This window comes from Lissotriton helveticus, chromosome 2_2, assembly GCF_964261635.1.
Source record: "Lissotriton helveticus chromosome 2_2, aLisHel1.1, whole genome shotgun sequence".
NCBI classification, from domain to species: domain Eukaryota; kingdom Metazoa; phylum Chordata; class Amphibia; order Caudata; family Salamandridae; genus Lissotriton; species Lissotriton helveticus.
In genome coordinates, this window is record NC_136060.1 from 381717538 (window position 1) to 381744495 (window position 26958).

The 26958-nt window shown below is 46.6% G+C and overlaps 1 protein-coding gene across 1 annotated transcript in view; it reads left to right on the forward strand.

The window, feature by feature from the left end:
- Window positions 1-26958, forward strand: part of POLN (DNA polymerase nu) — a 2689548-nt gene that overhangs the window by 272131 nt on the left and 2390459 nt on the right. Inside the window, exon 5 of the mRNA XM_078678603.1 lies at window positions 6863-6965. Within this exon, the coding sequence (XP_078534729.1) occupies window positions 6863-6965 (103 nt within the window). The remainder of the gene's footprint in view (window positions 1-6862; window positions 6966-26958) is intronic.

Here is a 26958-nt window from a genome sequence, read left to right on the forward strand (position 1 = left end):
GCCTTCCTAGCTCTAGGAACAGTGGCCAGGTTTCCATGGGAGGAGCGCAGAGTCCTGGTGACTTTGTAGGGATAGAGCATATTTGCCAGGATAGGAGGCCCTTTGCCCTGAAGAGATTCATAGGTGATACACAGGGACTTAAATGTGATCCTTTCCCGGACTGGTAGCCAGTGGAGGGCCTTGAGTGCCGGTTTAGCCGATGATCTCCGGGGGGTGCCTGTCAGCAGCCTAGCCGCTGAATTCTGAATGCGCTGAAGGATGTTGATGGTTGATTCTGGGGCGGCTAGAAAAAGGGCGTTGCTATAGTCTAATCTGGATAGGATTAGACCCTGAATGAGCATCTTTCTAGATTGTGCCGGAAGTAGGGGGAGAATCTTACTGGCTGAACGGAGTAAGCCCACACAGGTGCCAGCAGTCTTTTTGGCCTGTGTCTTAAGGGAGAGGTCCTGCTCAAGCCATACCCCTAAGCTTTTAAGTTCCTTCTTCGGTGTAGGGAGGTCCCCTAGGCACAAGGGCCAGATGGAGGTGGGAAGAGAGGTCATGTGCTGGCCCAGAAGCATGAGTTCTGTCTTTGTGCCGTTTAATTTAAGTGAGGACAGGACAGCGTAAGAATCAGATTGTCGGCATAAAGAGCCACCTTGTGTTGTTGGCCCCCGAGTGGGATGCCATGAACGTCGGAGGGCCTGTCGGATCATTATGGCCAGCGGTTCCACCACGAGGGCTAACAGGGGGGATAGAGGACACCCCTGCCGTGTGCCTCTACGAATAGACATGGGATTTGTGAGTTGACTGTTTACCCTTACTCGTGCCTTCCGGGAAATATAGGGAGTCATAATCCGAGTTATCATGAGTGGACACAACCTGATTTTGCACAGCACCACTCGGAAGAAGGCCCAGTCCACTCGATCACACGCTTTTTCCGCGTCAAGCGACAAACATGCCGGTATGTTCCAGTGATGGGCCTTCCTCACAAGATGGGCAACACAGCACACATTATCTGCTCCCTGGCGATTGCGGATTAAGCCAACCTGATCCGGTTCGATAAGGCCAGGTAAGAGAGGGTCAAGCCGTTTAGCCAAGATTTTCGTGTATATTTAAAGGTCTGAGTTCAGGAGGGTGATGGAATGAAACGAAGAACAGAGTTTGGGGTCCTTGCCTGTTTTGGGGATTAGGGCAATCTCCGCCATCCCATAGAGAGGTACCGCCCCTCAGTGTCAGTGAATTAATTAAAAAGACGCAATAGATGCTTTTGGAGCTGCTGCAAAAAGAGCTGATAAAAAGACAGGGGAAGACCGTCAAGACCCAGCGTTTTCCCAAGAGGAAGGTCCTTCAGAGGCCTGGCAAGTTCCATTTGGGAAAGAGGCTCCTCCAGCAGCTGAGCATGATAGCGACTGATTGGCGACCAGGGGCAGTTGTCCAAAAGGGCTTGCACCCTGGCTGGGGGTGGGGTATCCTTGGCATATAGTGCCGAATAGTACTTATAGAAGGCGTCACGTTTAGCTGCTTCAGTGGTGACCCGCGCGCGTTTGCTTGTCTGAACATTGGCAATGTGCGCTTTGGCAGCACGCGCCCGCAAGCGTCGATCGAAGACCGTACCCACTTTGTCTCCCCCCCTCGAAATACCATTGTTTCAGCGCCAGGAGAACCAGTTCTGCTTTGTTAGTACGAAGACAGCGCAGCTGGCCTAGAAGATTTGCCAATCGTTTGTTCGCAAGGGAGGGCGCCCCTGGTCCTGTCGTTCGAGGGCCTTAATGTCCCTAGATAGGTTGTTTTCCAGAAGACGTGCTGCTCGTGCCAGTGCAATGGCCAGGGATGTGATGTGGACTCGGATCGTGGCCTTGACTGCATCCCACACTACAGGGAACTAGGTTTTGAAAATGTCATTGGTTACAAAATAGGACTCAATGGCATCTCACAGGCTCTCCACATCCACTAGATACCGGAGGATATGCAGAGGTAGACACCAACGTGGAGCCTGGGGGGTGCAAGCCGCCAGATCTCGTAGAAGAAGTTCAAGGTGGGCATGACTTGAGACGGATATGTCGGACATAGAAGCCGAGAGCGATTCACCGATCAAGGCGTGAGAGATGAAATTGTGGTTGATACGCGAGTAGAAGCGGTGTACATGGGGGTGGTAAGAATAATCGCGCAAGTCAGGAGTGTGGTAGCGCCAAAAATCTAGTAGGCCGAGATCCGAGATTTGTCTTTTGAGGGCTGAGGACATAGCACCTGTCCCCTGGAATGAACCCTCCCTGCTGTCCATTGCAACGTCCCACACCATGTTAAAATCACCCCCCCAAGATTAATGTTGGGTCCGCCTGAGGTATGTGTTCCTGCAAGAGTGCCTGGACATTTGGGTCCTGCGCCTGGTTGGGCGCATATAGATTACACAGCGTGAAGGAGCGATGCCCGATCTTGACCCCAACCTTAATAAAGCAACCATCAGGTTCCCGAAATACCTTGGATTCCCCCTGTCTAATGCCAGCTCTGCAAAGTATAGCCACTCCAGCCATTTCAGTGGGGGCAGTAGCCCAAAATGGGAGAGGAAAGCGCGGGTGAGCCATGCAAGGGACATCAGCCTTCAACAGGTGAGTTTCCTGCAGGAGGATGATGTCCGGGTTTTGCTGCCGTAGGTAGTGCCAGATCTGGTGTCCTTTGTTAGCGGAGTTAAGTCCCTTCATATTAAGGAACAGGATCTTCAGACAAGGAACAGTAGCCATGTCTATGTCGGAGACAGGCGCGTTCCAGCACGCCAATGTAGGGAGCTGTGTGGCGCATGGGATGAAGAGGGCAGAGGGATGTCTCTACCATTAAAAAGGGGGAGACCGTTGTGGGGGGAGCCCCCACCCACCGTACAGAGGAGTAGAGAGGAGTGAGGGGGAAAGAGAGCCTGAGAATAGGAGAAAGACCACCATGAGCATCCCCGCCCACCAAGAAGAATAGGAATAGGAAGAGGAAAGGAAGACACATACAGGAGAAAAAACAGAAGAGAGAGGCAAAGAAGGTGAAATATCAACGTATTGTAAAAAATACAAAATTGGCCAACAGGGCCACAGTGTCCTGTTCCAGTCTAGGGGTGATCGCGGCCCGAGGGCACAGATCATCCCGGAGAAGTCACTCTCCCAGGAGCGGGGGGGGGGGGGGGTCCTTCAATCTCAGAGCGTGAGGACGAGGAGGGTGAGCCCGTGTCACCGATCTTTGATGTGTGGAGCCAGGGAGGCACCAGACTTGGAGCGGGGTAACGTTTCATCAAATCCATGCTTTGGATATGTATGGTGCGTCACAGTATAGCAGGTGGGGATGTACACTCGTCCTCCGCAGACTCCCGCCCTTCCACGCCATGACTGAACATCATCTACTCCATGGAGCGGATGGGATGAATGATTTCCTGCTTGGCCTGGGAATCCGATTGCCCTCCTGTGTGTGAACCTCTCCTGTGGTATGCACTTGGGACCAGGAAGGTTTAGCAAGTTCCCGGACACGGGAGGACAAACGAGCCGGACTTGATGGCGGCAAGAGTGTTGCTTCTTGGAGGGAGCACACCATCTGATGCTTAGATTCCCACTGGAAAAAAAGAGCGAAGGGATGACCCCATTGGTACTGAATGTTGAGGCTCCGCAGCTTGTCTGTTAGTTGCGACATCTGCGCAGCGTGGTAGGAGCAAGGTCTTGGAATATTTTTATGGTGGCGCCTTTATAGGTGAATTCTGGTTTGGAGCATGCTGCCTTGAGGATCGCCTCCTTCTCAGTAAAAAAGTGGACCCAGGGCAGGATGTCGGGGATGAGGCCCGATCTGGCGGAGTGGCCTGAGACTCTGTGCGCCCGGTCGAGAGCCGGAGGGGAGGCGTCGTCATCGTCCCAGATGTCATGTAGGAGTTTTGCCACAAATGTCATGATGTCGGCCCCCTCCACCCTGACCTGAACCCCTCGAATGCGTAGGTTGTTGCGGCGGCTCTGGTTTTCCAAATCTTCTTGTTTTAATTGCAGGTCGGTGTGTTGCTCCTCCAGGGTGGCCAGATGTTGACAGAGATGCTCTTGGTCCTCTGTACAGGCGTCCACTGTCTTTTCAAGGCCTTCAACTCCCTCTCCAAGATCTGTGACCTCTTTTCTGAGTTCCCGGACACAGGAGTGGACTTCCGAGCGCAGGGAGACGATTTCAGATTTGAGCTCCGCCATGAAGTTCGCCATGAAGGATTATGTGATTGCCGCCGAATCGCTGCCAGCCAGAGACTCCATCGCTCCAGGGATGGTGGGGGACCGTTTTGTTCCAGAGCGCAGCAACCGAGTTGTCTTTCTGGGGTGCCACAGGCTGCTTTTCCGGTTTAGTGCGAGCCATCGCCTCTCTGGGCCAAGCACCGGCAAAGCCCCGTCAACGTAGCAGAGGTGTGCAGAGGGGGGTCAGCCAAGGGTGCCTGAGGCCTCCAGGAGGTGAGGTGCAATCCAATGCAGGAGGCACTGCGAGCAGCAATCTGCCGGTAATGGGGGAGGGAGGGGGACAGACAACGTTGCCGCAGGCGGTATTTCCGCAGAAGCCTTATCACCATGTGTGCCAGCCGCTACCGAACCCGAGCACAGGGGCCAGAACCCCTGGGACCCCCGCCACAGGAGGTCCGTAGCACAGGCAGCCGTGGGTCAGGAATCCGCTTCAAGCCACCGTAGGGGAGACTGCAGGAAAGCATCAGCATCCGGGCCACTAAGGGATTATGGGCGGCTGAGACATCCACCCCCTACACTTCTGACCTCTAAGAGAGAGAGGTTTGCAGGAGGGCGTTCGTGTGCAGGGTCCAGCCAGTCCAGGAGGGCCACAGTGCACGAGGGCACCCCCGCCCCCACATCTCACCCGCACAAAAGGTCTGCAGCGCCGGGGCTCATGATGAAGGTGGCGCAAGTGATGTAGGGTGTAGAGCCACTCCGTGCCCAGCCGCAGACCCACTAAGCCGGGGGGTCCAACGCCTGCAGGCAGTACTCAGCCCCTCCAAGGGCCAAAAGTTGCCAAACCTCTTTCCATGTCACAGCTAGCCCATGCGGCAATGGGCCTCTGTGCTGTGTGATCACCACCGCAGCTCAGCCCACTATGCTGGTTTCAGGTGGACAAGCAGGCCCAAAATGGCGGCCGGCGTGGTCCGAGGCGGTGGAGCGTTCACCAGAGCAGCCTGCAATCCGGTCAAGGGTGGCCACCCCCAGGATACGGGGTCCACTGCGGGAAAGCGGCACCTTCGTGAAGGCCAGGGAGGGTGGATGGCAGCAGGTAGAGGCGCAGTCAGCCCGGGGCCACAGGAGGCAAAATGGCAGCTGCCGAGTGCAGCCAGGGGAGGAGGAAGCGCTGCACCTCCATGTCATAGCAGCCCCAGTCTGTGCCGGTTTACTAGGGAGTGCCCTAGCCCCTCCGATGCCCCTGCGCCCCGATTTGTGGTGCCGATAATGCCCCGGCTCTGCTATTTAGGCAGCTAAGAGCGGCGACTTTCAGGAGCTCCCCCAAAGCACGTCTCACACCATTCGCGTTGAGACCACGCACCCCCGATGACATTTAATTTTGACATGCATTGGAGCCTGTTCCAGTGAACAGAACATTCCTTGAGAAATGTACTCGCCCACTCGCTATGGCGAGTTAGGCTCTAAAAACAGCTCACCCTGTTAACATCTACTTGCCTGTTCTGGTGAGCTGATAAAGAACGGATGTTCTGTTCTTTCAGAAATTGAATGTGCAATAAAGATGCTTTTAAATCTTGTTTTTATCTTGTCACGTTTGATCTGCCCACAGATACGGCAATCAAGTGTCCGCCTATGTCTTTCAATTTGCAGTCAGAGAAAGAAAATGTAATCACAAGCTCCAGGATAAAATAAGCAGCAATTGTGCTGTACAAAGAGTATGAAATGAAAGGCTGTAAGACGTCAGCTTTTTTTCTAACACACATTAAAGAAGCTTGAAAATGAACTGTTAAAACACATCAAAATATATTTTAGTAGTTCTGAGAGCACATTGTTTGTAATTCTGTGTGATGAAAAAAGATTTGAATTGGATGAAAACCTATCAGAGCACTGTACGTGGTCATGTGCAAATGATTAAAAAAAATCTGAAACCCAATTTCCAGATTGTTTTGTACATTATTTAGTTTTATCAATAAAACTGCATGTTAGTGGGCAAGTTTGTGACCTTTTAAATGGGAAATATGATGTTTGTAAATGACAGTACGCTACCAAATCATGTAGTAATACATTTATTAAAAGTTTTTAAACATGAACCGAGAAACATTCCTTTGACATTTTGACTGTTAAATCAAACAAAATAGTTTTTTGTACATCTGAAATGCTGAACTTGCATATCCGAAGGTGTTCTAACATGTCATGATGAAGAAAAAGGCGAATCTGTAAAAAAGATATTTGCTCGGATCAAACAATTTTAGGGCCAAGTACATTACTGTTAAGTCAAGCAGATTATTGCAGTCACTAGACTTGCTGGTCTAGTAAACATTTTTATGATTTTTTTAGGCCTGCAGATTTAAAAAACCAGCAGTGTTGGTAAAAAAGAAAAATGAGGATGATCGTGCAAAACAAGCAGTAATTGCTTCGCAACCCTACTTTCTGTCCCAGAGCTTAAGATTTTATCAGATACAACTTTAGATGCTCTGGAAGAGGCTACTCATAAAAAAATACTTCTATCATTTCATTATCAACTTATATATCGTACATCTTTCTGCTCATTAAGTTGTATCTTCTCTTGTTTTTGAGTTGGCAGAACTAGCAAAATATGCTCCCTTAGAACAAGAGTTTAAGATGCTATTTTGAGGACTTCAGGTTCCCATTATGGTGGTATCCCAGTTCTTGCGATATTTATAAAGTTTGTGTTGTTTTTTGTTTCACAGATTTGAATTGTCATATCGCACAACAACTTCAAAATGAATGTGAAGAGAACACTGTTGCTAATCTTAAATTAACAGTTAAACAAATCAAGGCTGAAGAGCACAGGTGAGGAATTAATATATCTATTGAGGTGTGGGTAACCATGCAATCACTATCCCAGACTTACGAATATATATATATATATATAGATAGATAGATAGATAGATAGATATAGATATGTATATATATATATATATATATATATATATATATATATATATAGAGAGAGAGAGAGAGAGAGAGAGAGAGAGAGAGAGAGAGAGAGAGAGAGAGAATCTGCAATAGCGACTTTAGTTTTCAATAACAATGCCAACTTATCCAAAATGATGAAACTAAAATCATCTGAATCTAACAATGGTAAATTCATCTTAAATTTGAAGGATAATCCAACATGACTTTATGCCACATATTCAAAACCATTTTGCAGTTTCAAAACCTCTGAATTAAAAAATTACATGGTTTGTGAGCAGAAAACGGTATGTAGCTCCGTTTTTAGCCACTTTTATGATTCGGAAAAGACTTTCCTTTAAGGATCGTTACCTGCTTTAAAAAACATACAAGGCTGTAACTCCTTGGAAACATAACTGGTAGTGATGCCTAAGAATTTCGTCACTTGAATAATTAAAAGCACACTTTTTTTATTTTTACAATGTAGGAACTGACAAAGCCTTAATTCATACTCTTTACCACATCTAGAAGTGGGTGTTTAATTGTCAGGTATATATGCTTCTGGGAAAGATTCTTTATGTAATGAGCCTCCTACCTGAGGAAAGGGTGGTCCAGATATCAGACAGCAATACAGACTCGGGTATAACCCTCACACATTTACAGTAGCATGCTCATTATCGGGTTCCTCCTCACCACAACTATGCCACTGATGTGTGATGGGCTCATGTGCTTTATTGTGATATGCAGAGTCAATAATTTGCTTAGTAGATGTGTGCGAGTTCCTCCTTCTTAGCAGACCTCCCACTTGGTGGAGATCCAGTGGGAAGAGACAAAAACAAAAAAATGTTTAGGGTATGGTTAGGTCTCATCTACGCAGCACGCATGCGCTGCATAGGAGGAGACCTCTTGAGATCAATTTGGTTTTGCTTTCAATGGCAACGCATGCACGTTTGGCGATTCCCTTGCGGGAGCGAGCTTTGAAACCATCTGTTTGTAATTAACTTGCAAACAGATGGTGCCTCTTGCTCGCTCTCGCAAGGGAAACAGGCGCAGGCCTCCTCCTCTCACCCCTCCCCCTGCCTCCTCCTCGTCAAACTTGTTTATTCTGTAATGCTCATTATTAATCATTTATTTTCTTTTCACTTTGGGAGCACACACGCTTTACCTTCAGACATGTTAAGGTAAAGCGCGGGTACCGCGACTGTTGAAAAAGTAAAGAAATAGATGTTCTTCTATTTGTTTACTTTTGCTGCAATAGCGGCGCCCACGCTTTACTTTAACATGGTTTTAAGCGTTGGTGCCGCGATTGTTGAGAAAGTAAAGAAATAGATATTTTGTGCTATTTGTTTACTTTAGCAGCAATCGCAGCACCCGCGCTTTAACTTTACCATGGTTAAAGTAAAGCACGGGTGCCGCGATTGTAGCAAAAGTAAGCAAATTGAAGAAAAAAGTGTCCCGCCATTTTTTTCTATTTGTTTACTCTTGTTTACAAGTGTTCATCGACCCACTTTTCTAATGAGAACAGCTAGTGCCGCCAATTCCTGTTTGTTCCGTATCAAAACAGAGTGAAGAGGATGCAGTTGTGTGCTGGACATTCCGTGAGCCATATTTGGTCTGGAGAGAGTCACTTTTAAGACTAGTATTCAGCGTTAAGAATGCACAGGGCAGCAGCGTGATGATGATTTTTGTGCTCTTTCCAACATTGATGAGTGCACCCCCCCCTCTAAATCCATTCAATTGAATTTGTGATTGACCTCTAGTGTTCCGCTTATTTATTGTATGCGCAATTTTGCTGAGTTCGGAAGAGAGCAGTGTTTACAAACATAGTCACTCCTCCTTAAGACGTGCCCCCTCTTCACATACTTTTAGTTTTAAGCAAAGCTGTATGATGTTTTATATGAACACCTGTATCGTAGAGCTATTACTGCTGCTAAATAAACTCTTTCATTTTAGGCTTTAAGTTTTTGGAGATTCACTAGCTGCGGACTATTATACTTTATTCATTTTCGTTCATTTGTTCCGGTTATGGGCAGTGCTAGAAAAATTATTTAAACAACAATTTACTCCGGTATTTGTCAAACCACCCTTTTTTGTGAGGTGGGGGTACAGGGAGCGGCACCACGGGCAAACTGGGGAGGGGGGAGGTCACGGGTTGCCAGTCAGGAAGGGCTGTGTATGATGAGTAGGAACACCGCAATGAAAACCAGTCTATTGCCTGCCGTTACCCATGGGTTCTTTTTTTTACAGACTGTACCCCTAAAAGAATTAATAGCAAGGAAAAAGTAAAGCTGTTCTGATTTTACTAAATAAGTTACTAGCTGAATTAATTTAATAATAGTTTATGGGTAAAGCATCGACTCCAGAGAATGTTTGGTCTACAGTACAAGTAGAATATTGGTTTAATGGGCTTGCTGAAAGGATCTCTGTAATCTCTGGGCAAAGGCTTGGTGCACTGTGAAGTCGTTTAGGGAATTAATATGCCTTCTACTTTGCTGAGCATCTTGTGTAATCTTCCCAAATAGGAAACAACCCAGTCAACAATAACTACAAATTGCCCAGGAAGTGAGGCAGTTGCAGCCCTGTTGTGCTGGAGAGTAACATCAATCCCCATACCCTGCGATATCAACTCCGAATGGAGACATACACTATTAGTATGTACTGGCACCACTGCATTTGCTCCAGTGTTGACGCACTAAACTGTGACGATTTTCTGTCGTCAGTCCGATATTATTTGAACTTTTTGGCTTAATGACGCGGGCAGCGCCTGTGCGGCTCTTGCAGCACTTCCTCTGAATGCCTGTGTCTAGTTGCTTTTTTGAGGCTATCACACAGAGGCAGCAAGGCTTTGTGCTCCACATTCCTAGGGCAGGCTTAATTCAAGGCTGAGAGTACTCGTTTACTTAAAGTGGTAATACTTGACACACAACTGACAAGCAAATCAGCACTTTCTGTTACCACCAATGTGAGATAACCACAGTGCCTAGGGCTGGTTTACATACAGAGCCCAGTGAGCTTAATAAAAGTGTGCACCCATTTTCTTCTCCCCCAGGGCACAGTAGTATTACAGAAGGTGCTTGTGTACCCTGTTCTGTAATTCAGACAGTACCGGCACACACATAGCGCCATTGCTAACTTATGTGGGCATTCCCTTGGCATGGACTGTTACGCTTTGCAGATGAGGACATACTTTGCTCTTCACCTGTACTGTAATATGGGCGCAGGCACAGAGAGAAGGAGGCTGGGAAGAGGCACACTGAGTGTGCACCACAAATATGAGGCAAACAGTCAGTCCACCCTCACCCCTCCTTCCCAAATGTGCCACCTGAATGGAGAAAATCATCCTGCAGGGGTCTCTCTGACACCCCCTTTTTCAAGTCAGGCCTGATCCCTTCCGCACTGGGAATGATGGAGTCGTTGTAAGGTGTTTTTTACAAGTACAGGTTGTGTTTGACGGTTGTTTCGGTGACATTGGTAACAAGTATGAGTATAGCCAATAGGTCTCGCCTTTGGGACCTTATAAGTGTTTAGTTATCCAGCACAATATCCTTGGTGCAACAACATCAACACTTACATGGCTAAATACCTATAAGGTCCCAAAGGCGAGACCTATTGGCTATGCCAATGCTTGTTTTTTGTTACTGTTTTAATCCTAACCTTCGTCACATCGCTAACATCAGAGTCCATTGGGGATTGTGTTATGCAGTCTCATAGATGTCTAGAGGTTTCTGCCCTAACTCAAACCCTACACAGAAGAGGGCCATTCATCAATCATTATTTTAAAGGAAGGGAAGTAAAAGAAAGGAATTATGCATCTCTTATGTGCTGTTTGTAGACTGATCTACGTGACCTCTATGAAAGCAAATCCATAGTATCTATCTGCTGTCCATATACACTTTACAGTGGACCAATCTTGTGGGTCAGTACCTGTAATACACGTTTCATTATTTCAGATTCAAACCAATGCACATCAGTACATTGATTGTGCCACCATAGGTTACACACTGTATAGAGCTTACTTATGAACATGCTAATATAGTGCATGACCACTCACATGTCTAGCACCATGTGTAACTGCATACCATGCAAGTGGTAGGTAACTAGTCTCGCCAGTGCAGTTTGTGTTTAATGCACAACACCACCAGAGCATCATTGTTGGTATCAAGATTAGGTAGTTAGGAATGACTGAATATTCAGAGCTAAAGAATTAAGTAAGTCTTTACCAACCGTATGTGTGTGCACATCCTTGCGCCTGCAGCCTTCCCCTTGCAAGTTGACAGCATGCCGGTGAAGTGTCTCTAAATGAGAACTGGTGACAATGTCTAATTGATGCCATTGTCCCATTACCAATGTAGACCTGCAAATTCATAGGGTGTCATGATGCCATTGGTCTGAGCTCAGAAGAGGCTGTTACATGAATTACTGTCCAAGGTCATATTCATAGTCTGTTGCTTCACATACCCTGCAGTCCCACTAAATTTTGGGCTAAAAAGCTGGAGACAAACACTCGTTCTCAACAAGTAATATCCTCAAATCAAATATCTGTGGATTGATACCCCACCTAATAGGAGTAGCAGCCCTTGTATCCATTCTAGAGTCATGAGAAATGAACACAGATTATAAGTGTCCAATTCAATTACATCATTCAATCCTTTTTTCATTTTTACTATTGTTAAAAATTGGGTTTCTGATTGACAAGGATGTGAGCCTTGTTAACAAAGTAACCATAATCCTATTCAGGGTAAGGCACCAGCAAACCCCATATTAAACACCGTACATAAAGATCCCACACCAGGTTTTGAAAAATAAAGTCAATTTTAACAAATAAAACAATACCAAAATGAAATAAGTCCAATCATGGAAACTGAAGATACTGAATTTCAAAGTTTTACGGTAAAATAGCACCAAAAAGTACAAAGTACCAAAAACTAGATATCTGGTTGTGCCGGACTAGGACAAAGCCACAAGTTCAGCCCACCTGCGAAGGAGTGCGTGCCGACTACAGGGATTAGTTAAGGCCCGCTGAACAAAGTACCTTAAATCCTGGTTGATAGGCATTGCGTGGACCTGAGGCAAGAAGTGTTGCGCAGTCGAAATGATGCTTCAGGTCTGAGATGCAACAAGACTGAGATGCGAGATTCTGTGCGTCGTTGAGGATCCTGACACACAGCTGGCGCAATGAGTCTGCTCCAAGGGGCTGAGATGCGGAGGCCGTCGTTGAACTGCCATTGACAAGAGATGCGAGGACTTGGGTTGAGGATGCGCCGGGCTGTCAGCGATGTGTGGGTTCTGACGATACAAGGTTGATGCAGGCCATCGGCGTCAGGCAAAATTCACGCTGCAGCTGTGATACGTTGGTTCTGCTAGAGGATGCGCTTTTCAGCCGAGGAGATGCATCAGTTCAGCTAGAGGATGAGCCGCTCAGCAGAGAAGATGCATTGGGTCTGCTGGTAAGCACCTTGGGCCCACTTCCAAGGGTCCAGGACTGGGGTGGCACCACTTAACAGGGTTACCTTACAGTTGGCAGAGTGCATGTACGGATGCAATGTTGTTGGAAGCCTGTTATGTCCCTGAGGCTTCAGATCAGGAAGCGAGCAAACTAGCCCTTAGAGTCACTCTGGGTTTTAGGTTTCAGAGGTGCAGGTCCAGTCCTTTTTGCCCAGGAAAAAGGGCAGCATGCCAGTAAAGCAGGAGCCCAGCAAAGTAGCAGTCCAGCAGAGTGGCATGCCTTTCACCAGCACAACAGTCATTCTTCCTGAGTATCTACAGGTCCAGAAGTGTTCTGAAGTGGTGGTGTCTGAGGTCCATCTTTTATACACGCCAGCCTCCGAATTGGGGAGAAGCTTCTACAGGCATGCCTTTGAAGTACACACATGCCCTGCCAGCCCAGGCTCCAGGCTAACTACAGGGGGTATGCAGCTCTTTGTGTCGGCACAAGACACAGCCTATTCAGTTGAAAATTAGGCTATGCCCAGAACCTCCCTCTCATCCTGCCAGGATGGCCCGTCAAGTCACATCTAAGCTCCTATTGTGTGTGGCTGTCTAGGAGGAATACACAAAGTCCAACTGCTTACTACACCCAGTCCTGTAACCAGAGAAAGACTGCAGGCAGTAAATGGCTAAAACCAGCGAATTCCAATGTCCTAAAATCTGCATTTTCTGAATTGTAATTTAAAATCCAACTTCATCATAAGTTAGGCTTTTTAATTAAGATTCCAGAGACACCAAACATGAATCAATTATATCTTCCTGTTTGAAAATTACGCTTATGAAATAATCCCAATGTTATCCTATGGGAGATATAGACCTCGCAGTAGTGAAAAACAAACTTTTTTTTGATAAAACATTTTTATTGATTTTTTAATGATTTAACAGAAGACACCAGCCAGTCATCACGACACCATGAAAGTCCAGGAGTACATACCAGGTTTTATGCGACCCAGTTTACAGACACTAGTAAATACAAAGCCACGTGGATTTGGACATTCCCCTTGAGACTAAACCATACCCCCCAACCATTTCCCCCAGACCGTACAATATTTCTTGGGACACCCGCGTGCCTCATACACAATTTTTTCTTGAGTGGCACACCAATCCACCCCAGTCTGCCAGCGTCCAACACTTGAGGGTACCGGGCTTTTCCAGGAGGCCGCTATGTCCCTTTTGGCTACCACCATTGCTGTAGTGAAAAACAACTTCTCGTTCCGAGACCCATCTAACCCGTCCGTAATACCCAGGATCGTGTGCTTTGGATTGTGGGGAATCTCCCACCCCAATATCTCGGAGAGTTCTTCCTCGGTATACCCCCGGAACCGTGTCAGTCGGGGGCATGCCAATACCATGTGGAGAAAGTCCGCTGGATCGTGACCGCACCTAGTACAAGCGAGGTCGGGCTAAATCCCACTCGGTGAAGGTGCACTGGGGTGGGGTAGGCTGCATGCAAATAATAGCCTGGCGGAGGCGGTGACTGTCCTAGGGGCCATAAGGGCATCGCGCCAATCCCCCTCCTCCAGGATGCCCACCCATTCTTCCCATTGAGCTCGCATTCGGTCCAGGAAGTAGGGGTATTATTGATCAGTGTGCAGCAGATGCCACCCTTCCCCAGGTCCCCCAACATAATCTGTGCCTCATGCGGGCTATGGTCAGTAAGCAGTGTACCCGTTGTGAGGTGCGTATGGAGAGCATGTCGCAATTGCAGGTACCTGTAGAACTGTGACTGATGCAGGGAGTATCTACTTTGAAGGTCTTTGAAGGAACTCATGTGATCTCCCACCCATACATCGCCTAGTTGTGAGATTCCTATAAGGTCCCATGCCCTGAAACCCCGCAGCCCATTAACCTCTTTGATCCAGGTCCTCTGCCACAAGGGTGTACATTAGGTCAGTGTGTGTGTCCACTTGGTGTGTCGCAGTGCGGCCCGCAGGCCAATAACGTGGAGTGTGTCACCTCTGGTAAGTGGGATGGGATAGGAGCCCCGTACAACATGGATTGAACCTTGGTTAGGCCCAATTCCCCCAATTTGTGCCTGTAAGACGGGTCAGACCATCCCCTGTTGAACCAGTCATGTATAGCGAGTAGGCACGTGGCAAGCTAGTACAGATATAGGTGAGTCATACCCAGACCCCCGTCAAACTAGGGGATCTTACGGACATTCAGCACCAGTTGGGCCCTACCTTTCCCCCAAAGGAACTTATTGGCCATGCTATCCAATTCGCGGAACCAGGTCCTGGGGAAGCACAGGGGGGTATTTTGAAGAACGTAGAGGAACCAGGAGAGTACCATCATTTTAAAGAGGGCGACCCTCCCATGGGTTCAGGGGCAATATTTGCCACTTCTGGAGGTCAGCTTTAGCCCGTCTCTCCAGGGGAGAGACGTTGAGGGCCCAGCTAAGCTCGGGGAGTAGAGTCATCCATATCCCCAGGTATTTGAAGGATTGACGGCGCAGTGGTATAGTGGACTGCTAGTCGAAGCATTCTCTGGACAGGTAGGGGTAACTAGAACCGATTTGTCTGGGTTCAACCGGAGGCCAGGGGCCCATTCGAAGGAGTGCAGGATGCGGAGACAGTGGGGGCCTGACCGGGCGGGATCTGCTAAATAGATGTGGACATCGTCCGCATAAAGGGCGATTTTATCAGTTACGGTGTTGGGCCAATCTCATCCCTGCATGTGCTTGCATGATCGTATCAAGGATGCCAAGGGCTCCATCACCAAAGCGAAGCGCAGGGTAAAAGGGGACAACCCTGCCTCGTTCCCCTGCAGACAAAGAAGGGCTCTGATAGAACCCCATTCACCAGGACACAAGCATGTTGATGAGCGTAAATAACCCTAACCATGGCACGAAAGCAGGGACCGAATCCCATTTCATCGAGGACATCCTCCAAAAAACCCCAGTCCACCGAATCAAAAGCCTTCTCAAAGTCTACAAGAAGAATCGCTAGGTATGGGGTGAGGAGGCGGCGGTGGGCCAAGGCCAATTGTAGTCTACGAAGGTAGTGCTGGGTACCACTTGAGGGTATGAACCCGCACTGGTCGGGATGACCCAGCACGGATAAATGAGGTTTGAGCCGCTGGGCGAGCACCGTGGCGCACAGTTTCACATTGGTATTGATGAGGGAGATAGGCTGGTAATCCAAGCATCGTGGCGAGGGCAGCTGAGACTTGGGAAGAACCACAATGGTGGCCATGTCAGTTTCCTTGGGGGAAGGAACCATTTCAACAGCCTCTCAAAACAGGTCTGCAAGATGAGGGGTAAGAGTTTCCTGGTAGTGAGCGTAATATTCTTGAGGGAGGCCGTCTGGGCCTGGCGTCTTGCCGGAGGAGATGAGGGTGATCACCTCCCCAATTTCTTCGTGGGTGATGGGGCGGTCTAGATGGTCCTGAGAGAAGGGGTCCAGGCGCGGAAGGTGGCAGATCCTGACCTCCAGCAGACCCGCGAGAGAGAGGCTTGGAGTTCTTGCCTCGTATAATTGGTGGTAATATGAAGCAAAAGCATGGGCTATCTCCTCTAGGGAGCGGCACTCCGAACCATCCTGTACCACTATTTCAGGGATTATGCGGTTTGCCCTTGGATATGTCGCTAAGCGGTGGAAGAGTGAGCCATTTTTGTCACCCCAACCATACACCCTCGCCACGGATGAGCACCAAAGGAGTTTGGCCACTTCCAGCGACAATTGCTTTATCTCCGAATGGAGAAGGGCAAGGAGCCTCGCGTCCGATGCATCTGGGGGATCGGGCAGTGGCATGCTCAAGGCGCAGGGCCTGCGCCTCCTGTGAGGTAATTTGCTCCAGTTGAGCCTGCTGCTGAAGCTTGAGCTGGCCCTTGGCGATCCTCCTAATCGTAGCCTTGCCAGCCTCCCACAGGGTGCCTGGGGAGGATACGGACCCGTCATTGGACAGGAAGAATTGTTTGAGTTCCCATCCCACCACCTTCCGGAACACCTTATCCTGAAGGAACCAGGCATTCAACCTCGACGTCAGACATATAGAAGCGGGAGGGGAGCCGTGTGAGTCATTACCGGGAGTGGTCCGAAATGCCACGGGGAAGGATAGAGACATCTCGAATCATGAGACAGCCCGTAGATGGGACGAAAACAGTGTTAATACGCGCCTGCGTATGATGCGCCTCTGAGGTGTGTGTGTGTGAACTGTCTACAATGTGGGTGCCAAATACGCCATGCATCGCATAGACCCAACGATTTGGACCAAGTCGTCAGCTGTTTCGCCTGTGCAAGTCTACTAGGGGAAGGGGGACCAGTCGTATCTAGGGCAGGTGAAGAGACCGCGTTAAAGTCGCCCCCGAGAAAAATGGGACCTAGAGGTAGAGACGCTCGGAGGTCGGCGGAATTGGCTAGGGTCATTGCTAACATTGTGGGAGGAGAATAGAGCGACACAAGATTGAGGGGGCTACCATTCAGTATGCCACAAAGGGCCACAAAGGTGCCCTGGGCGCCAGCGACGACCCGTGCAATCACGAGTGGAAGAGAACATTTCACCAGGATCTCCACCCCCGGGATCCCCGAGTGAACCCTATGGCCGAATCCTATCGTAACCGTAGCGTGCTAAAAAGGGGCAGTGGTTACCCAACAAGTGTGTCTCTTGTAGCAGTAGGATGTCTACCCAAGGCGTTGTGCATAACGTAATACAACCATGCGCTTAAAACGATCCAGGAGGCCATTAACGTTCCAGGACTTACTGCGTAGGGAGGCACCTAGCCAAGGTGTGTCGGGAATAGTGGCAGGATGTGTCGGTGTGGCGGTAAAATCCCAAAGGGAGGCCCAGCCCGAACTGGGTTGCCAGATAGCCTGGTTAGGTGTCCAGAGAGAAGTCATCGCATCCTAGCGGGTGCAGATTGGGGAGCCGATCGGGGTGCCATGTGAATGCTGGTGCGACAGAACTGAAAAACAACTGAAACAAACTAAAAAGAGAGCTCGGGACAACGGTTCCCATCCCATCCCTCACACCCCACCCTACACTTCAGGAACGGAAGCATCTGTCGTCCTAACAATAAATAAGTAAACTAAATACCAAACGAGAATGCTTGGGAATGGTAAAGCATGGAGGACCCATCCTCATGACAGGATGTACATAATCAAGTCCGTTGGGGAGAAAAACAATATGAGTCTAAGCACAGTCTCCGGCTTGGAGCCAAGCCCGGCAGGCAGAGACAAATTCAAGCAGGGTCTCTCAGGAGCGTCGGGATACGGGAAAGGTCCTAGTCTGGGAGGTCCTGCAATGAGGGCCGGCGCGAAGCACCCCCGCAGTCCAGGTGGCCAGACGAGCCGGATCGTCTCCCGGCCGTGGATTCTTCGGAAAGCAGCACTGGCTGTCAAGAAGGGCCCAACGGAGAGTCTGACCAGGCTTGTCTTTGACCACGGCGCCTGCGGGAGCGGTTGCGCTGAGGCCGGAGGGGGCGAAAGGCGCGGGGCGGGAGGGCCCGCCATCCACCTCCCCAGGCGGTGGATTCCGGTCACTAAGTCGCAGAGGGTGCTCCTCCGTTGCCCAAGCCCAGGCCTCAGTAGGAGTGTCAAAGAACAGGGTCTTATTAGCGAACACCACTTACAGGCGTGCAGGAAAGAGGAGCCTATATTGGATGTTAAGGGCTCTCAGTTTTTTTTTACTTCACCTAACAAGCGGCGCTGACCCTGGACCTCACGGGTGTAATCCGGGAAGATCATGATAGCGTGGTTTTCATAGTGGAGCCGTTGCTGTTTGCGGGCTTCAGCCAGGATAGCGTCACAGTCCTTAAATTTGAGAACCAGCATTATGGCCGGTCGGAGGGGCAGCACCCGGTGGCGGTTTAGGGGCGAGAAAACAGTGGACCCACTCAATAACGAACCATGGAGAGAGAGAGCCCTCAGGGACTCATGATTGCAACCACCTCTCCAAGAAGTCCACAGTGCGGCCCTGCTCCGCTCCCTCCGGAAAGCCTACCAGGCGGAAGTTGTTGCGCCGGGACCTGTTTTCTGCATCTTCCGTCCGGCTTGCAACTCTTGGGTGTGCGACTGGAGATTAGCCACTTGCCCCTTAAGTTGCTGGACGTTGTCTTCAACGGTGGAAATTCGGGTTTCAGTCTCTTTGATTTGGGCCGTGGTATTTCGGACATCCTGCGTGGTGAGGGTTATGTCCACTCGCACCTCCGCAATCTTACCATCCACCGAGGATTGTGAGGTGTGGATGGCCTGTAGGATAGTGGACAAATCCGCGGGCGGCGGAGATTCCTGGTCTGTGGTACTCCCGGTACCCACACATCCGTGGTGATGAAACAATCCATTTTGGTTTGGGTGGCAGGGGTCTTGGTCAGTCTGTCCATTCCGCCCATGGTGGCACTCTGCAGGGCAGGGGACTCTGAGAATCTCTGCAGATGGGCCTTGCAGCAGGGGGCCGGGGGTCTTCCCCGGACGGCCAAGATCTGTAGTGTAGCTCCTATCATCCCAATAGGCTCTGCGCATTGGAATAATACCTACAGCAGTAAAGGCCTAGACCAGACGTTAACTAGGTCTACTACTGTCGATACTAGACTTAAAGTTTTGGGTTTGCCAGCTTAGCTCAGAGTTCACTAGAAACTTTCTCGAATGTTCAGGAAAGAATTAACTCCCCTGATTAGACAAGAAGGGATTTAGTTTCTGACAACCATAGAACATGACAACTTTGCTCTCCCCTAATCAAGAGTAAATCTCGAGAGTCGTGTGAACAAAAGGCAATTTATTTTACTCAGTCAGTACGTGCATTCTTAGTCTCATCAGATTGTAGAGAAAAGGAAGAGACGGGCGTGTTCAATAAAAGATGTTATTTATTGATCAGTCTCTTTTCTCATACAAGAGAAATGGATCGATATTATTGCAATACTTATAGTTAAGTAAAGTGCATACATTAGAAGCAGAAGTATACAATAATACTGTAAAAACATTGATATGGTTTCTAAGCCATATGAAGGTTTAAAATGAATAAAATATATTACATACACATATACATTTGACTAAACGTACTCAACTGGTGTTTCTAAATACGCCTACCCCGTGTACCTGACCTAAGCCTAATACGTGGGCGGGAATAGAAAGTTACAGTTTAAGTTAAGTTTGTTTTTGCCAAGTGACTGACTAAAGAATTCTCTGTGAGGGGTTATTCAGTTCTGTACCTGGAAGTTAGGATGAATGAGTGATGGTATCTCTCGTCTCTGGTCTCGATATTCCAGGCTACCTGCGAGGGCTACCCGGAAACGCCGGTGCTGGATTTTCTCGGCAGGAGAAAGCAGCTTCTCTCAGCGCGTCAGGAAGGCGGTGCTGCGCCAGCGGGGTCTGCTCTGCTCTGGGCTTCGGCAAGTATGGCTGCTCCGTCTCGTCACCACGCGTGTGTTTGCATAGGGCAAGATCGGTAATATTTATACCTTTAGGGTGCCGAGATTGACGTAAGGATGGACATAGATACGTCAATAAGGATGTCATACGACTTGCTCGTTAGCACATTCTTTTGCTGAAGTTCTCTGTGAAATCAAAACAATGGCCGCACGGTTTTTCCAGGTTGTCATAGGTTTGATTTGTTATGAGAACTCCGTATGCCTTATCAGGGGCTGGAGGAATATCGCTTGTCTAATTAGATCTCAAGCGTTATGACCTAATCAGATAACACGTTCCTGTGCCGTAGTGTGACTGCGTCAGATAACGGTATCTGCATCATGGGGGTTTTCCTTGCCTCATGGGCTGACTGCTAGTTAACATGTTAGTTAGTTTAACCAGAATAGGGTCAGGAATAGGGGGATCGGTTCAGAACCTATAGGAATACATCACACCCACTCCACGCTAACTATGGTCATATTTACTAATCTATGCATAGTATAATATAGTACAACATACTATAGAGTATAGTGTATACCTTACCACCCCAAAACACATAAATGCATTTTGAAATTTTCAAATATACGGAAAAATTGCAGTCATATGTATTGTATGCACTTAAGCTGTGAATAAATGCTAAAGTAATCACGCATTTGTATACATTATTGCTATTTGGTATATGAGAAATTACACATGAAATGGCTTCTTAATATAGAAAAAAGTTTCGAGACCATTCCATCACAGAATAAAATATATGTGAACATACCAGCGGGCAGCTAAAGTCTATAAAGTATCTAAAAATAGAAATCTTAGTTCTTTAGGAATAGTTTCTTACTTTAAGCAGAAGATAGTGTCCCGAAAAATTGTAAAAATTAATTTGGGGCTGCTAAAAAATTGCTGTCCGTGAACTGGAGGGAAAATTTGTTCATGTGACTTTATTTTTAAAGTTGAAGGCCGAATTCAGGGAACGCCGTGTGCGAGCTTGCTCAAAAGTCTCTAATTTAGGCTTTCGAAAAAACTGTCAACAGCTTCCTGGGAAAGTTCCACTAACTCGGAAATAGGTGTAATCATGCATTCATGTGCATGATTGTCTCCATTGACATTCTGATTCGCATTGCTGACAGAAGGTCGTACCTGTTCGATACTGCTTTCATCTTGAACTTCACTACCCATCAATCGTAGTGGTGAAGCTTCCACGAATGCCGTCATCAGGATTGGTAGCCTTTGAGGGCAGCACAAAGCATGAACCTTGATCGGGCTCAACAATGTTTCTGCATCCATTGGCGCATCCGATTGTAGCGTCAGACAGGTGTCTAACACGCATTCTTCTCCGCATAGCAGACACCTCAATACAGGTAAAACACATCTTTGCCACATTGGTCGAAATGATAGAAACCAAGTCATGTTCAGGTCTCTAAGCCGGGAGAGTCCCAGGATTTTTGTTATCCGGTCCCGGTATCCAATGGCTAGGATTGTTTCTTCCCTTGTCGCAAGAGTTTTGTCTGTGACATAGGTTGCCATAACGAAAAATAAGGACTAAGAATAGGATTCCTGCAATTAGTCCCAGGATCAGGGGAAGTCCGCCAAAAATCGAATGGACGAAATCTGGAAAAATACCCAGTATGGCTTTGAATGGTGTTAATGCCATCGAAAATACAGTCTTAAATACCTTTGAGATCCCAGTGGTATCAGAAATATTTAAGATTTCATTAAGGATTTCCGCGAAATGTATGGGGGAATTAGTTGATAACAATGAATGTATCTCTGCAGTCGTCCTTGCGACTTGTAGATCATATGTTTCTTTTGATGACGAGAGCCTTGTAGGCGTCTGAAGAAGCACTGTTTTCATTCTGCTTAAAGTATCTATTCGAATAGAAGTAATTTTCAAATTGGGCCATGCCCTTGCCTCCCTGTCTGGAAAGGAGCTGGGGAACAATGAGCGTCCACAGCACTTGACCTTCGCAGTCGTAGTTACTAGATAAGGAGTCCCGGGCATAAGACTACAACATCTGCGGTCTACAATTAGAATGTAACTCACATTATAGAGTCTTTGAAAGAATGGTTCTATTTCTGTTGCAGGTGCGCCTTGCTGGTGACATGAAAGGTTGTATGAATTCCCTTCACAGGCTCCATGCAAACTAATTCCGTTACACAGAAGTGTGCCACTTAGTGACATCGCACAATTGTTGCCACTAAGAAACACTTTCTGTCCTTTATTACTGACACATGCATGTGAATAGGGCAGGTTCCATGTTGTTTTAATGTACCCCTTTCCCAATTTCTCGTACATGCCAGCCTGTATATATTTTTGGCAGTATTGAAACCTGAAGGTTGAGATTGGATTATTTATTATTCCATGTATTATCCATTCACTGACAGGTCGTTCTGACATTGTCACTGGTAATCTCTCAAGTTTCTCAATGCTCAGGATTGTATAATCAGCACCCTTTTGTGCCATACTGATTTGTCTATCAGTAAGGTTAAAGATTTGGAATAGTGACGTTGTGTTGATTAAACGCCAAGGCACATAGCCTGAACGCAGATTTTGTAACGTCCAGCCAAGCTGTACAATAGAGCGCAATTGTGACTGACCGTGTTGTAATAACAGTAAGTCCTGCGATAATATATCGATTGCTGAAGACCCAATGCTGTCCAAAGAAAAAATTCTGGAGGACAGAGTCATTAACCCATTGTCCACTACAGAAAGTGATTTTTCCAAATTAATACGGTCAATTTCCCGTATTCTCTCTGCTGTTTCAATTTGAGTAACCTTCCAGGCCTCATTGTATGCTGCATATACAGAGGCTGCTATGAAACGTTTTTGACGCTGTTTGCGTGGTCCCATTATGAAATCACGCAAGTCAGCACCATCAGTAAGTAAATTTAGGTGTTGCTTAATTTCTGCCAGTGTGGAAGTTTGTAGCCATTGAAGGCATAATTTGCCCACACTGTAGGTTGTTATTATCCCTGGGTGATGTCTTTGAGGATATCTAGGGTCTGGCCTGGTCATTTTGAACCCCTGTGTTTTGTTCAGGAATCTGTCTTGACAGTTATTTGTATCTGTGGGCCAGATCAACCACTGTTTCCAATCAGGATGTGTTCTGTTTTGGTTTAATACATAATTTACGTCTATCTCTTCATCTGTAGAGCTATTGCTGAACATTGTTGGCTTTGGAATAGACGGTTTGTTTAAGTCTTTGATTTTGGCTAATCCAAGACAGGTAGTTTGTTGAACAGTGTCATTTAGAAATATAATTTGTTCTGGGATCATGCAGGCTCTAAACATAGATTCTATACCCTGCACTTGCCATTCTTTTGTACCCCAAACACTTTTCAATTCAACATTTTTGTCCCAATAATCAAATCCAAAAGTATTCATTTGTTCAAAAAAGGAATCTGAATATATCAATTTTGTGTTTGTTATCATGGACTTAGTTCCTGTCTTGTTTGACAATTTGAAATAAAATGTTTCAGCATTACTTGTGTTAAAACCTGAAAAGTATGAATATTTGTCATAAACGGTTCTTGAGCTTCCTTTTGGAGGTGTTGCACAATGTTCCCATTGATTATAATTTAAAACATTTCTAGGTTGTGCAGATCTATGTAAAAAATGGTTACCATAGTGGTTATAGCAATACTTACTATCATAATTTGTAGAACCCTGCAAATAATCATGTTTGGTAAATTTAGCAGACATTACTAAGTCAGACATCATATTATTAATGCTTTCGAAGTCCCAATCATCAGCAAATGAGTTTGGTTTCACAAAGTCACTCAATGAGATCTTGATTTGGTGTGGATATTTCAGGATCTCGACCGGACCATAAATTTCATAGTCAGTGTTGTCCCATGCTACCCCACCCGGTATAGGATTGGCTGTGAAGTTGGCTGAAGAAAGTTCTCTTTTCTCGACGTGTGAAGAAGTGTGTGGTTTGAGGATCAAGTTGATTTTCTGACTTGCTGTGTCCATTTTAGCATATTTTCCCTCAATGAAGCGTCCCAAAGTAAGTACCATGATGAGCCAAAGTATGAGGATAGATGCACCAAAACCCACCCAAAATTCAATCCATGGGGAAATCAGATATGTTTCTTTCAGTTGTTTCAAAAGTTCCTTAGCTTTGTCTTTAAAGGTTTTTGATGATGGCTGTGTCTTTGATTCACTGAAGCCTTCAGAGGAATCATCGAAGTTGATGAAGTAGCCGGATGCAGTTCTGTCAATTGTTCCAATTGCTTCAGGATTTCTGTTTCTTGCATTTTCACTTGGTACTTCATTGTAGATTGGTGTGTCTCTGCTAAATGTTTTTATTTGGGTTTTCAGAGGTCTGAGTTCTATTGCATTGTTGCATAGTCCCTGTTGTTCTTCTGTAGGCGTTTCGAATGTGATGAGCCTCTTCGTTAGGACCTCTGTACTGGTAGCAAACCTTGGTGTTCTGCTACTTATTGGGAGTCCACTTGGCCTACTGTTTGTTATCGGCCACATGATTGTGGTTTTACCAGGTCGATGGATACAACTCGGTTCTCCTTTTTACCAGCAAGTGGCGGTAGTACAACTGATCTTGTCCCGTTGATAGACAAGACAGGAACTGCTTTTCTGTAGGAAGGCCCAAATTCCTTCTTTACCGCGATCTTCTCCCTGACTATATCCCCGACTTTTGGAATCCAGACAGGTCTTGCTGGGACAGGTGGTGGTTCTTCAGTGGTTGTTGGCTGTTGTTTCAACTTTATGTTGCTCAGGTCTTTTCTTGTTTTGTTTAAGTCCTGCAAAATAGCCAAACGGTCTTTGATATCAAAGCTTTTTTCTTTCACCACTGAAGTCTGACTATCAAGGTCAGAGATCAACATCCTAGTTCCAAATAATAATTCGTACGGACTGAATCCCTTCAGAGAATTTCTTGGCAAGTTATTTAGACTACGTTGGACACTTATTAGATGTTTGACCCACCCAGCTCCCGAACCTAATATCCTTTCCGCTATAGATTGCTTTATGCCTTGGTTTTTTCTTTACACCATCCCGTATCCCTCAGGAAGGAAGTGAGAAGATTCCCGCTGTGCTATGCTCATTTGGCCATGTTTCCCCTCAGGCTGGAGGGCTAGAGTGAAAACAATGGTCAAACGTAGCATGCTCTTAGCGTATATGCCATTTAGACTCGCAAATCTTTGTATAACAGTCCAGATGTCAGCCGAGTGCTGGTGATCTACATTATAAGTGGAAACTAGCCTGTATATGTTAATCGCAAGCCTTGCTTTTTACTCTTGATTTTTTCTGGAGTGAAACGACGAGGTATTACACTGTTTCTTTCCCCACTGCGATTTCTGTTGCAGTTTGGGCAGTTTTTCACAAACATGGTGTGATGCAGGCTCATGCCTGGCCACCAGTACCGTGATTGTAATTCTTCCAGAGAATCTTTTAGTTTGAGGTGTCTGAGACCCTCGCCCATATGTGCGTCTGCGATTAACAAGTTTCTCCTGTCCATGTTTGGAATCACTCTATCCCCCACTCCAGGGATTCGAGCAAAAGGGACGGAGTTTGCATCGATTATGTATGTATAATTGAGTGGATAGTTGATCGGTAGCGCTGAGCAGTCGCCTTTTAATGACGTTTTCACCGCCAGCACTGTTTCACCGTCAATGTATTTTAATGTACGCTTTTTTCGAACTACGGGAGCCGATTTAGTTGCTACCGCTGTGGTTGTGTCAGCCAATGAATTCCCTGCAACGTGAACGCCATCACGCTGATGACTCAGTGAGTGTGTCACGTGAGTCTTTGGTAGTTCTTTTTGTAAAAGAGCTATTTGTTCCCAGAGCAGTTTCTGCTTTATTGTTGCATCTGTGTCATCTTTGTAACCGTTTTGAATCCATGTCTGCAAATCGTTGTTATATGATTTGACGCAGTAATATGAATCTGACACTATAAGTGTCGGGAATTCGCGATCCGCATTATCTAGCGCCATTTTCAATGCTAATATTTCAGTTTGTTGTTCTGAATTAGTTTCTACTGAGTGTGTTTTTGTTAATAGAGGTCTTATTTTACCTCCGCGCCACACTTCTTTTGTAATCCCACATGTGGGGTTGTATGCTTGTTCTCCCCAAACGGGGGGTTGAGCATGTCCGTCTGTATAAATTACACAGGCGTAATGTCGTAAAGGCAGAATGTCGATTGGCAGAGGGAATGTTCTTTCATAGTCTAGATTTTTTAAATCCTCTAGTTCTGGATCAAAGTAGTAGTACACTTTGTCCGTTGTAATGGAATTCACCCATTGTATCCATTCTGGATTCAATGTTGTTGTTGGTAAATTACACGGTGTTGTTAATGCCTCAAAGGCTGATTCAGCTGTTCTGACTGTGATATGTCTACCGTCAGCTTGATCTTTTTCTCTAGCTATTGCGGTTTGAACTGCATGAACAATTTTTTCTTTAATGCTGAATTTCTGTTCAGCTTCTGTGTACAAGTGTGATTTGAATGCAATTGGTACCTTTTCTCCCTCATTAGAGGTCTGGTATGTGAATCCGCATCTCCCTGGGATGACTCGAATCACAAGATTGCGTGTGTTATCACGTGTATCTAATTTTGTTTTAATTAACATATCTGTTTGTAAGGATCTCAAAATTTCTGTATGTATTTGAGTCCAATTGGTTCTTTTAAAATCAGGTTTAATTAGATCATAAAGGGGTTTGACCCTTTCTGCGTAATTTGCAATGTAAGTTCTTCCGAAATTTAGGAAGCCTAGAATTGACTGTAGGTTTTTTAGTGTTCTAGGTGCTTGGAGTACGGCACATTTCTCTAGAAAATTGTCAGCCAGGCTACACTTGATAATTCATATCCTAAGTACAGGACTGTCAGATGGGCAATTCTGGATTTTTTAAAGTTGAATTTGTAACCCTCTGCTGCGAACCCAAGTATTATGGTGTTCACTCTCTTCAAGTGAGTCTCCAAGTCATCATCTGTTAAGTATATGTCGTCGACATACGATAATGCTTCGTCATCATATGTTTGTAGTAATTCTGTTACTCTCGCTGAGAATACTCCCGGGCTATTCTTGTACCCCTGGGCTAACCGACAGAAT